The sequence below is a fragment of the Hirundo rustica genome, chromosome 15 (genome assembly GCF_015227805.2).
Source record: "Hirundo rustica isolate bHirRus1 chromosome 15, bHirRus1.pri.v3, whole genome shotgun sequence".
In the NCBI taxonomy this organism is placed as follows: Eukaryota; Metazoa; Chordata; class Aves; order Passeriformes; family Hirundinidae; genus Hirundo; species Hirundo rustica.
In genome coordinates this window covers 2,020,334-2,033,370 of record NC_053464.1, presented here as the reverse complement: position 1 = coordinate 2,033,370, position 13,037 = coordinate 2,020,334, and the positions used below count along the sequence as shown (strand labels likewise).

At 46.9% G+C, this 13,037-nt stretch overlaps 1 protein-coding gene across 1 annotated transcript in view; it reads left to right on the top strand.

The window, feature by feature from the left end:
• Positions 1-151: 151 nt before the first annotated feature.
• The window catches only part of DNAAF8 (dynein axonemal assembly factor 8), an 89,210-nt gene continuing 76,324 nt past the window's right edge, over positions 152-13,037 (top strand). The window contains exons 1-9 of the mRNA XM_058422629.1: positions 152-226; positions 1,892-2,051; positions 5,203-5,316; positions 5,958-6,440; positions 8,410-8,506; positions 8,849-8,987; positions 9,861-10,007; positions 10,379-10,453; positions 12,060-12,413. Coding sequence (XP_058278612.1) covers positions 1,905-2,051; positions 5,203-5,316; positions 5,958-6,440; positions 8,410-8,506; positions 8,849-8,987; positions 9,861-10,007; positions 10,379-10,453; positions 12,060-12,413 — 1,556 coding nt within the window. The 5' untranslated portion in view covers positions 152-226; positions 1,892-1,904. The remainder of the gene's footprint in view (positions 227-1,891; positions 2,052-5,202; positions 5,317-5,957; positions 6,441-8,409; positions 8,507-8,848; positions 8,988-9,860; positions 10,008-10,378; positions 10,454-12,059; positions 12,414-13,037) is intronic.

The following is a 13,037-nucleotide window of genomic DNA, read 5'->3' as shown; positions in this document are numbered from 1 at the left end:
AACACCCAAGAGCCCCCGCGGCGCCGGGCCAACGGGAGGAGCCCGTGTGAGGGGCGGGGAGAAGAGCAGCCAATGGGGTTGGGGCTGGCGGCGGGCCGTTGTAGCGAGCAGTGCCCGAGGACGCGGCACCGCAGCGCTGTCCCTGGCCCTGCGCTCGTCTCGGTGCCGCCGGTTCGCTGTGCCCGCAGTCCGGCCCGGCCCGGCGCTGAGCGGGGCGGTGGGCGCCGTGAGTGAGGGCCGGGAAGCGGGGCGGGGCCGGGGGCGCGGGAGCCGCGTTGCCATGGGGACGGCGCGCGTGCGCCGCGCGGCCGCCATTGTGGGGCTGTGAGGGGGCGTCCCTCAGGCCAGCCTCGTCCCTGGCCCGGTGCTGGGACCGGGGCTGCGGGGGCTCAGTCCCGAAGCCAAGCTCTGTCTCCTACCATTGCCGGTATCTTCACCGCTTCTCCTTCCCAGCAAACGTCCGTTTGCTCAGGGTTTCAAGTCTCAATCAGAGTCATTAAGGCTGGAAAAGACCTCCAAGATCATCAAGTCCAACCTTCGACCTACCACCTCCGTGCCCAAGCTCTACAGAAAGTGCCTGTTGTGCTACTGCTAGCAAGTGCTTGTTTTGAACACTCTTTGCTCCCACAGAGGAGGCTGCATTAGCTGACTGACAAGTCAGATCTAGTGTCCATCCATAACCTTGGGATATTTTTCTCGGAATTTGGCACAGGGAGCCATACTAGGCAGTTTGTTTTTTTCCCATTGGGCTCCTCTGACTCTTGGCAAGCTGTGCTCAGTGTCAGAGCACAGTGCTCCTGCCATGAGGATTTCCCTCTTTTTTATCTAAGTGATATTCAGGGGTTGTGTCACACCAACAGAACCACCATAGATGTGGCCTATAAAGTATCTACAGAGGCAATTTGCAAGTTACAAACTTCCCAGGGAGTGAGTTGAGTTTAACTCCACGTTTTGAGGCGTGTTCCTGGCCAATGCAGATAACAGTGCCAGTGTGATCCCTTGAACACTTATTTCAGTCCTGAACAACACACAGTCACCAACCTCCAATGGTCCTTGTGGGTCTCTTCCAACCTTGGGTATTCTGTGAAACCTCTGAACCAGAAATCATTTACTCTCATGTTTGACTGCCCAGAAGGCCATGTGATTGTAGCATAAAATGTAAAGGTTTTCTGTGAGGGTGAATTATCCGACCTCTTAGTTCAGCTGCACTTCCTGCTGTGTTGTCTCAACTTCTCATGGATATCAGGAAACAGGAGGAAAGAATCCACCTTAGAAACACTTTGAGAGGTCAAAATCCACGAATGTGCCTATTCTTAACTATTTTTTTTGTATAAAAATCCAGTGAAAACAAAAGTAAACATGAATCACATGGAAGGTTCCCTGCCCATGGCAGGTGGGCAGAATGAGGTAGTCTTTGAACTTCATTCCAGCCCAAACCATTATGAGATTCTATTACTTTCTGATCATTTTATCTATCCTTTGAGTAGTGAGGAGGAGAATGTGAGGGACATGGGGAAGAGGAGTCAATCCAGCTGAGAGCGGAGGTGTCAGCCTGCCTGTGCTTTTCCTGCCCCATCCCTGCAGTCAGAACGTGGGAACATGCTTGGAGAGGACACATTTATGGCATTCTGGCTAAGAATCCCAAAAGATACTTTATACCTGAGGGGCAAACCTGCCCCTGGAGTGTGTGTGGTGGGTAGGGCAGAAAGTTCTCAGCCCTTTCTGAACTCAGGTGGGAAGGAATATCTCCAAAAATGCAGGTTTAACATTCCCTGCTTGGAGTGCTGGGAATTTGTCTGCCCTGACCACACACACTTTGTCCTTGTTTTGGACTGATGTTACCTCACGTTTGGAGAGGTGTCCTTAAAGCTCATCTTTCCTTTGCTTGAAGGGAAGCTATCCCAATGGCCTCAGAAGCACAAAGTGAGGATGCAGAACATGCAGCTGAGCCTCCTGCAGCTCCTGTGCAGAGGGACAGGACATTCCAGTGGGGAGCTCTCCTTGCTGCAGTGAAAGACCAGCTCCCATCCCTGGACTCCGACTCCTCCACAGTAAGCACTGAAAATCTGCCTCTCTTCCCTCTGGATCATGGGGAAAAACTCTCAAAAGCAAGAGCGGGTGACCTTATCAAGCATTTTGGGGTGGCTGGTGTGGTATCCTGGGTGGGCTGCCTGTCCTGACTAGGGAACACTGTGTGTTAATCCACAGCCTTCTGGATTGTCCTTAATTATCAGAGTTTTTGCTGCCTCCTCTCCCTGTATTCTTTGGATCCTGCCCCTCTGCTCAGCTCAGTGACAGCCCACCTGCAGAGCTGCCCCCAGCCCTGGGACCCAGCACAGACTTGGAGCTGCTGGAGTGAGTCCAGAGGAGGCACCAGGATGGTCAGAGGGATGGAGCAGCTCTGCTGGGAGCTAGGCTGAGACAATTGGGATTGTTCAGCCTGGAAAAGAGAGGCTTTGGGGTGATCTCACTGTGGCCTTCCAGGGCCTAAAGGGACTCCAGGAGAGCTGAAGAGGGACTGGAGACAAGGGATGGAGAGACAGGACACAGGGAATGGCTTCCACTGCCAGAGGGCAGGGCTGGATGGGAGATTGGGCAGGAATTGTTCCCTGGGAGGGTGGGCAGGGCCTGGCACAGGGTGCCCAGAGCAGCTGTGGCTGCCCCTGGATCCCTGGCAGTGTCCAAGGCCAGGCTGGACACTGGGGCTTGGAGCAGCCTGGGATGGTGGAAGGTGTCCCTGCCCATGGCAGGGGGTGGGACAAGATGGGCTTTGAGGTCCCTCCCAACCCAAACCATCCTGGTATTCCATTATATTATGGATTGTTATGTATTTGAGGCTGGTGTTACATGTCCTCTCCACAAGGCATGTTGGTTTTCCATGCTTTTTACCTGCCAAAGAAGAATAATTGCAGAAACCTTTTCATATGATGTGTGAGACTGAGAGGTGTTGCACAGCATTCTTGACTGGCACAGGTTTTTCACTTGCTGGGTCTGGGCCAGGCTCTTCTTGGCTGCTGAACATCTCTGTTCACAGGACAGCATTGCTCTGGTGCTCCTCTCTATCTATCCAAGATGCTCTGGCAGTGACTTTTCTGAGGGGATAATATGTCTCAAGATTTGATTATTAGTGTCATTTTGTCCAAATCAGAACATTGTGTTAATTTTCAAACATGTATAAACTTGAAAAACCTTTTGAACACACAGAGGAAATATTTTATCCAAATTCAGTGTAGCTATTAATGGTACAGGGCGAGATTGAAGATGTGAAAGCCAGAAATGCCTCCAGTGGGTATTCATTATTTATTATTAATCAATGATCCAAAGCAGTGTGATCTGTGGATAAAGCGTTGATGGGGATTCCACGGCTTGGGTTCTGCACCTGCACCTCTCACTGTCATGCTGGACAAGCCACATTCCCTCACTGCTATCAGTTCCCTCTACCTACACTTGCATGTTTTAATTGTTCAGAACGACCCTTGCATGTTAACATGTGTCTCTGTAGTACAGATGAAGGCCCAACACTGAAATTATTTGTAGGCTTTCTTGTTGTGTAAGTTACAACCAGGCTATGCAAGAGGAGCAACTCCAGATTTCGGTGCCAAACACCATTGTATAACCCCAAATCATGCTGAACATTTTTTTCACTCTTTGCAATCTCCAAATTCTCTGTTTCTATCCCACGTGGAAAAGATTTCCTGCAGAAGGAACTGAAGCAATCTGCCTGGCACTTCATTTACATTCAAAAGATCTGGTTGTGTAATCCCTGTCCTGCTGAGGCTGCAGTTCCAGGGCTGCACCTTGGTCCGAGGAGTTTCCACGTGTGGAAAGATCCATTTGTGCATCCGAGAGCTGTCACCTGAACGTGCCCTGCTCCCGCCTCCACCAATGGCATCCACAAATGTGTTTTATGCCCCGAAGCCCTTTCATTACCCTGATATGCAATTTATTAAGAGGAAAGATGTTCTGTTGCAGTTGGCTTCGTGTTAAGTTAATGACACCAGAGAGGATTCTCTGCAGTGTGAATTCCCAAAAATGCACGCTTGCAAAACAAAGGGACAAGCAGGAAAGCTGTGTCCTGACTGCTGAGGAGGTGCTTAATCTCCCTTTGGTGTCTGTGCATAAGGATTCATCTCCAGTGCATATCTGATGTTTAAAAAAGGGATTTTCAGAGCTATCTGAATGCTGCCCAACCAAACACAGATGCTGTTTGCATTCTGAGCAGGAGTCAGGATCCTGAGGGCAGTGAAAATCCTTCCTGGCCCTGCCTGGCCTCACCTGGGGCTCCCAGCAGCTCTATTTAAGTTCAGCTCTGGCCCTTCACTCCCTCTCAGAGCTGTGCTAGGGGAGTTTTGGTTTCTAGTTATGGCCCTGCCTGAGTCAGACTTTGAACTGTGAATTGACTTTCAGTCTTGATCTCTGAGCAGCCTCATCACTCCAATATTGCCCAAGGATCTGCAGTTGTGCCTCAGCCTGGATGCTTCCCCTGGCTGTCCTGCTTGTTCCCCTTGGGTGCTGTGGGACTGGGCTTTGCCTGCTGAGGCCTTGCCTTTGCAGTGCCTGAGAATCCCAGACTGGTTTGGGTTGGAGGGATCTTAAAGCTCATCTCACTCCACCCCCTGCCATGGCCAGGGACAACTTCCACCATCCCAGGTTGCTCCAAGCCCATCCAGCCTGGCCTTGGACACTGCCAGGGATCCAAGGACAGCCATGGCTTCTCTGGGCACCCTGTGCCAGGGCCTGCCCAGCCTCCCAGGGAGCAATTCCTGCCCAATATCCCATCCAGCCCTGCCCTCTGGCAGTGGAAAGCCATTCCCCCTTGTCCTGGCACTCCAGGCTCTTATAAATATTGAGCAGCTCTGCTCTTGCCTCTCTGATGGTAAATGAGGTGGTGCAGAGAATCACTTGGGAGTTAGAGAGCTTCCCACACATTCCATTGCTTTTCTCAGCAATGGTTTGTCATCAACCTCTGTAAGAATTTGATGTTTTACATATTTTTTGCATTTGTAGCTTGCTGGAATGTGGAGTTTGTGACTCCTGGGCTACCAGACTGTCTAGTAAAGGTGTGACTGCAAGGAAACTTCTTGTCTCTGCACTTCAAGAGGTGCCAACATGGGCGCTGTCACTGCAAACCAGATATTCCAATATCAACGAGTATTGCAATCTCCAGTTTTGTTTCTCTTTTTTTTTTTTTTCTGTTTGCAGTCTGATTGTGAGAGTGATGAGGAGCTTTTCATCTTCCAGCGGGACCTGCCAAACTTAATTCCGGACCTGTCGGAAGAACTGATGATGTTTGCCCTGGAAGACTCCCAGGAGCAGGTTGGGACTGTTGTGTACTGTCACCCCTCTCTTCTGGCTGTTCCCAGTGTGGGCAGCTGCTGATGTCTGACTTGTTTGTCTGAACAGGAAAAGCTTAGTCCTCAGTATTTTCTCCCACTAGAAAAGAGAACTTTTTTTCTCTTTTTGTAGTGGCCTTTTAAAGTTTTCTCTGTTCTTGAGATTTTGGACCTCTATTGTCCCATCTCCTGGCAGTTTTTATTGTCCCCTTTACTGTTTTTCCTGTGCACTAATTAACACTGTGCAATCATTTTATGTGTCTAGAAAATGAATTAGGACAGTGCAGGAAGGAGGAAAAGTATGAAGTTTATTCTTTGAACAGCTTTTCTGGGATAAAATTATCCCATTGTTCCTTCAGTGATGAAGATAAATCCACGGAATCACAGGATGGTTTGGGTTGGAATAATGAACACATGTAAGAAAAAGTAATTTAAAAGACGTTTAGCAGTTCCTGAAATTCAAGTTTCTGGAAAGTAAACAGTCTCACTGTTTTCCATGAGGGATATGGTGTGGGTTGTTTCCATATGGTGTCTGAGTTGGAGCTGTTGCCTTCCAGTCACTCTGTTTTGGTTTATTAGCCACTTCCAAAGCTTTCTGTATGTTTGTGCTTTCTCTACCTGTAGCAGATCCAGGAGACAGAAAAACTTCCATGGGAGATCTGGAACGGAGACTTGGAAGGTTTTGACTTTCAGGAAAAAACAGATGGTGCCCAAATCATTGCAAAAGAAGATGTACAAATGATTAAAGATGAGGCTCCTGAACCTGCCAGCCAGACTGAAGAAATGCCAAGCCAAAAGAGAGCTGTTCTTCAAGAGTCTCCCTCAGATCCCACAGATCACCTTGAGGAGAAAGAAACGGGGAGAACACAGGCCAAGGAAAGAGGGAGCTCCTGGCTTAACCCAGCAGCGTCTCTGGAAGAGCTGTGCAGTAAAAAGGAGAGAAGAAAGCTGATAGAGACAAAGATACTCTCCAAGATCATTGTGGAGCCATCCCCAAAGCAGGATGTCAAGCCTCCCTCCCATGGCGTCAACGTTCTAGGAAGACTTGTAAAGGAAGAAACCTCCTCAGCTGAGTGTCTTGGAGAAGTGACACATTTGCCATTGCAGGCAAGTGGCCCTAAAATGAAGCTTTGGGGGGTGCTGCAGGTGGGGTGGGGGCACAGAGCAGTGCCTGCACAGTCCCACTGCAGCGAGGAGCTGAAGTGCCCAGCTCTGGCACACCACTGGGGCTGTGTGTTACACACGTACCAAAAGCTGTCCCAGAGCTGTCAGTGCAAGGCCAAACCGTGGCAAAAAGCCATAGATCGGCAGCAAGGTCCATGAGCTGTTCGGGGAAGCCAGCCATAGCATCTGTCCCTGGGAAGGCGAGGAGTTTCTCAGGTCCCAGGCAGACTTTGTATTAAAACAGAGAGCTTTCTGGCCTTCACTGGAGTGCTGGAGGTGAGGAGGGGTTTAGGGTTGTTCCTGAAGTCCTAAATCTCAGCCAGCTAAGGCAGGTGGGACGAGCAGCTCAGTGTTAGCTGGGATGTGGCCCAGAGTGAGGGGGTGGTTCTCTTCAGCACTGAGGTACAGATCTGCCTGTATTGATTTTTAAGCTCATTAGGAGCTTAATCAGCACAGAACAGGTCCTGATCTTTCTGTTCAAAGCCTTCCACAGGTCAGAGTACAGATGTTTCCCTTCCCCTTTCATGTATTCACAGAAATGAACTTTTTGATGTTAGAGCTGTTCCAGTCCAGGCAAATCATGCAGCTGCTGGCTTGTGAGTTAAATTGTGCTGCATCATTGAAGGACATCTTTTTCAAGTTGATCTGGATGTAATTCCCAGCTCACCTCATAGAATTCAGTCTCTGCTAATTCAGGAGGCACTATTTGCCTTTCAGAACCTGTTTGATATCAGTGCCTTTGATGAGCTGAAGTCTGGTGCTTTGGGGTGAGTTCTGAGACTAGGCTCAGTGTGTTCTCACTTTCATTTGGAAGGGAGTTGTTGCTCCCCAGCTCAGCCAGGCACCTCAGTCTGTGTCAAGTCGCTAAACCCAGTTTCTTCTTGATTCCTATCAGTTCATTTGAAATGGCTGTTTTGTTTTGGTTTTTTTTTTCTTAAATTCTTTTCTGTATTAGAAGTAGAATTGTGCAAACCTTCACTTCTATTTCTTCTGGACCTTCTGGAACTTAAACCAGTGCTGCAGTGTTAAAATAGATCTAATCAAGGTTCAGATATGTGTGAAGGTTTATTGCTCAGGAAGGAGGGAGAATCTTCTCTTCAACAAGAGGGGCAGATGCTGGAGGTTTTACAAGGCGAAACTGCTGGGTTTGGAGGCTGCTTCTGCTTTTTTAAAGGCCATGAGTGGTTTGTTAAATGCATGTTTGTGGCAGTGGTGTCATTGTCACAACTCACAGCCCCCTTCCTTTCAATAAAACTCATAATCACTTCTAATTTCTGGTGATGATATTTCACATGGGCGTGGATTCTTTTCATTAAAACTTCAGTTTCAAATGATGTTCAGAGGGAAAGCAATGAGTGGTTTCGGTGCATGTGGACTTTCATGGCAGCCTCTTGTACCTGGGCCAGGTGAGTGTGCCAGGGATTCAGAGGAAGGAAATGGATGATCCTCTCTTCAGGGTGGGGTGAGCAGTTGTGAGATCTCATCTGATACTGACTGTACCCAGAGCAGTAGGAATTTACCCTGCTCAGAAGCTGGAGGGGGAGGAAAGGGGCTCATCTCAAGGAACTGAAGAGCCACAAGTCCTTCTCCTGTGTGTGGCAGTGAGAAATTCTCACATTATTCACGATCAAAATGCACATGCTTGGCTTTGTATCAGGCCACTTTTTCATCTGTTCCACTGTCTCCAGTGATTTTTTGGAGTCTTATCAAAAGGGTTCATGATTCTCAGAGAAAAAGCCTCAGCAGAAGTAGCTGAAGCAGCCAGAGGGATGCAGTGACTGAAGGGATGTAATAAATGCATTCCTTTCCTTACAGCACTTCCTCTGGAATTGCTGAAAACAAGCTGGCACTGAAAGTAGGGGTGGTCTTTTGGGAGTAAACTTTCCATCACATTTCTCTTGTCTTCTTTCAGAATATTGAGCAATGGGATGTAGACAAGAATCTTGAGGAGCTGGAGCAGCAGGGAGATAAAACTCGTGCAGGAGTTGCTTTCTTCCCAGCAAATTATGGTAATGTCACTAGTTGAAAGTGCATAAAAATAAATAAAACTCAGGTTCCTGTATTTAAGTCATTCCCTGCAGCATAATTTTGAATGCAGAAAACATAGTGGGTTTTTTTAAATGCTTCTAAAACATGTTTAATTATCTTCATTCAAGATTTCATCTAGGTTTCTTACCCTGAAGCTAGTGCTTCACAGCCTGCCATGGGCCAGACAAACCAGTTACAATAATTATCTTTATCCTTCCCCTGCTGCCAAGCTGTAGGAAAAGGGACAATGTGAGCATGGGGAATATTGGGTGATTCCATGGCAGAAGACTCCAACTGATTGCTATTTTGTTGCTCTTGCACAGAGACCTTCAGGAGGAAGTCTGCAGATGAGCTGATGGCGAGGCTGGCAGAGCTGTGTGCCGGGCAGTCCGGGGCAGTGTCCCCTCCCTGTGGGAGGCCATCAGCCGAGCTCTGCTCCTTCCAGGGACAGCAGGACAATAAGTAAGTCCTGTTCTGTCACATATCCCAGCTAATCCTGGCTGCCACAATGGATACTGGGGAACTCCTGGTCTTCCATAGGGCTTTTTCTCTGGAGCCTTGCAGAAAGCTGATGTTGGAATTGGAATACTCAGTCATTCATTTCCATTTGATGATAAACACCTTGGCATTTTCCATCAACCTCTGTCTAAACCTTACCAGACACTTGGGATCAATGGGAAAGGCAGGAAAAGGAGGATAACCAATTATCCTGCTCACCCTTTTTTGTCATCTGGGGTACCAATTTCTCTTACTGGTGCCTCAATTGAGCAAAGATACACAGGACGATTTTCTGTGGGTATCAGTGGAGGTGTCAGTGCTTCTTGGAGGTTTCTGTGTGAAGGAAGAGCATTTTCAGGCTGTTCAGAGGGAACAACATCAGTGGTGGCAGCACAGAGGAAATAATGAGTGAAAAAGTGGAGGGAAGGTGGGAAATATCCTAACTGCCAGAGCAGGGAGAGGCGCTAGGATGATTTGCACTTTGTAAGCCTGGGAAGATAAAATGGAGTTTCCAGAAGAGGTAAGGGGAACTGGCTCTTAAACGGAGATGTTAAAAGTTGTGATCTCTCTGGTGCCTGCCTTTGTTCTCCGGAACAATTTGGTGGTGTCACATTTTGAGAACTAAATATCCCTCTTCATCCTGCCTGTGTGATCTGTGTTCCTGGGGGAAGCTGAATCCTTGAACTTTCATAGCAGGCAGAAGCAGAGTTGGAATCTGTGTGGTAGCCCAGCACAAAGCTCCTTTCTCAGCACAGTTTTGGTCCCAGTCCACTCCCTGCAGGATTCCTTGGGTGGATAAGGCAGAGGATATGCTGAGATGGTGTTTTCTATGTGTAGGGATGTTGCCTTGCTGTCATCCCCACCAAGTTCTCTGAGGATGGGCAGGATGAGTTTCCAGGGCCTGCCAAAACCTGCAACTGTGTACATAGATTTGAGAGATGCTGAGCCACAAAAGTCAGTGACAGTCCCTGAAGAGGAACAAAGGTAAATCCTGGCTTTATTGGGAGTGAGAAATAAGTAATAAAAAGTGAGCAACTTAAACCTTTCTGAATTTCATACTTGTGAAATGTAACTTTAAAAATGTTCTTTCACACCTCTGTCATAAGAAGAAACCTTGAAGTTAATGAACAGCTACTAGATAATAAACAGGTAAACATTTTGGTCTAGTTGCTTGAATATTTGAATTTTCTTTCTGCTAGAGTAATAGTGCAAAGAACACCTCCTTAGCACCTGGAGATCTTCCCTGGAAGTATCTCTCCCTTTTCCCTCATTTTCTAAATTTGCATCTTAGAAATGACCAAGAGCCAACTCTCAGCTGGAACAGGGTTAATTAATATGGTCTGATTGTTTCACAGTGCAAGTGACAGCTCCTCCTCCACCTCTGAAGAAGAAGAGACTGTGATGATTAAGGATGAAGCAGAAACGAGAATGTAAGATTCCTTACCAGGAATGTGTTTCAAGTAATATGATGTTCATTTTTTATGAAACTAAAATAATTGCCCTAACAGTGATCAGAGTAAAAGTCTGTGTACTTAAATATTTCTATTCCTGGTCTTCACAGCAAATAAAAATTAAAAGCCCAGTAAAGGAAAGTGCTCCAGTGTGGCCCCAGGAGGTCACTCTTTTCCTGTTGCATGGTAAAGCTACCAAAGCTAGAGAGTTATTGATCCCTGAGGCAATATTTGCACCTGTCCAGCTGCTTGGGACAGCTCAAAACACAGCCAGAGGTGTCCTGGGGGGTGGAAAATGTGAGTTTTCCTCCAGCCCGAGTGACACCAGAACTGTGTTTGACATGACTCAGAAACAAACTTTGGAAATGCTGTAGGGAGTTGACTCAGACAAACCTTTATTTTTAGAAATAATAAAATGGGCTAGAATGGAGAGAGATTTAAAGAGAATACTGACTACATTGTATGGACAGGGACCCTTCCAGTTCTCCTTAACTGGAGGGGAAAGGTGTGAGAATGTGATGGGTGGAATCCTAAAGTGTAAATTCCTTGACAGGCACAGATGTCAGCCTTTTCTTGCTAAATCCTGGATTCATATCCATAGGTTATTAGACATTTGTTTAATGTGGAGCAGAGGTGTCAAATTTAACCATCTTCCTGCACTCATGCTCTGGGTTCCATTTGGAATTCTGCAGCCTGGAAGTTCAAACCACAGCAGGGCAGGGGACAAGCGGAACATGTGTCTTGTTATGCCAGCCACTTCCATTGCTTTTAATGGTTTGGAAGAAGAGGTGATTTGACAAGGAACAGAACCCAAACAATGTAATTTAGAACATCTAATCCAAAGCCAGTAAAAAGCAGGGACAAGGGGCTGCTTGGGGAACTCTCCCTGCAACTGACACAAGTTCAGCTGTTCCATCAATGTAAACCTGCAGTGATGGGGAGCAGAGCTTGGATTTTGATTCACCTTAATGTTGCTAAAGAACAAACACAAGTGTAATGCCTGGCAAATGCTGCTCAGTTCTGGTTGTAAATAAGAAATCCTCTTGGACTCAGCAGGGCAGGATTCTGATCTCATTCACAAGGGGTCTGTCCAGTTTCATTTTTATCTGGAACAAATTATTAAACAGGAATTATTATGCTGTGCATGTAGATTATGTCATGATAGGACATTCCACTACCACAGTAATGTGCTTGCTGACAGTTTAGCAGTCTCATTGAAGAAACTAAGCCAAACACTCAAAAATTGTAATAATTATTAGAAAAACTTTTCGTCTGCATGTATTTGAACCCCACCCCCTGTATCCAAAGGGGACAAAAATCTATAGGTTCTGATTTCCATGCCAACCATACATTTGTTCAGGGCTCTTCTGGTAGCTGTTTGTGTTGTGCCTGAATGCAGAAGAGGTAAATAAACTGCCAAGAAGATCAATTTTGTGTTCTAGCCCTGCTTGTGTCACCCACCGTTATTATTCCTGTAGATGCTCAGTCCTTGTTTTGAGCTCTCATCGTATTAGAAGTTCCTCAGAGATTGAGTTTATTCATAACATTTTATCTTGATGAAATCAGGTTTTTATTTCCTTTGCAGGAGGAATTGCTCAGGGAAGAGCTTGTTACTGCAACAACTCCGAGCAGCCCGCAAGGAGGCCTTGGAGCTTCTTCATAAAGCCTCTGTTCCAGCTGAGAAACTGCATCCAGAAAGGCTGGAAGACAGAGGTTCCTCTGATAAAAGTCAAAACCAATCTTGTAAAGTGAGGCAAGAGACGAATGAGGTGGTTCCCAGGAAACTGATGAGATTGGAACCAGGCAAGGAAAGTCCCCCCTTTTCAAGATGTGGGGGCAACGGAGCTGACACAGAGAAAGAGAACAAAATGGAAGCTGAAAAGATTCAAAACACAGGAGATGCTCCAGAGCATCCCCTAATTACAGCAGAATTGCCAAGGTATCCCACAGGAGAAGTAATCAGTGGGTTTGAATGTGGCTTCTCTGATTGTCCAGGGTTAAAGAAAATTGCTTGCCTGGGCTGTGAGTTGGAGCAAGAGGGTGTCAGGGTTTGTTACCTGGAAAGAACAACAGTCCTGGCAGCAACTGCTGGAAGGTTTAGAGGCAGCCTCAGTGGGGCCTGGCATTAGATGAGCTATGGCACATCTGACATTGGAAACTGAGCCTTTTCCTTTAGCTTTTATTCTGCAGAAGAGGAGGATAAGGCAGTATTGATCTCCTTTAGGAACAACAGCACTGGGATTTCCTAGAAAATAAGTCTGGAAGGGTCAGTCTCCCTCTGCCAATAAAGAGTGAGGTAAAATCCAATATCTCCTGGCAGATCTTTATGGAACTTGGTCTTGAAGTCCTCAATGGTGAGGATTCCTTGACTCCCAGGTTGTACGTTTTGCTGTTTGATTATCCTTAGAGTTGTAAAGCTTTTCATTAAGTCTAATTTAAATTATCCCCTCTGCAATTTACGCTTATTTTTGTTGTGTTCCCAGAAGGGATGGAAAATGGTTTATTCCGTGTCTCAGTTGAAAACACCTTTTACAAACTGGAAGATGTATCAGCCTCCCCTTGT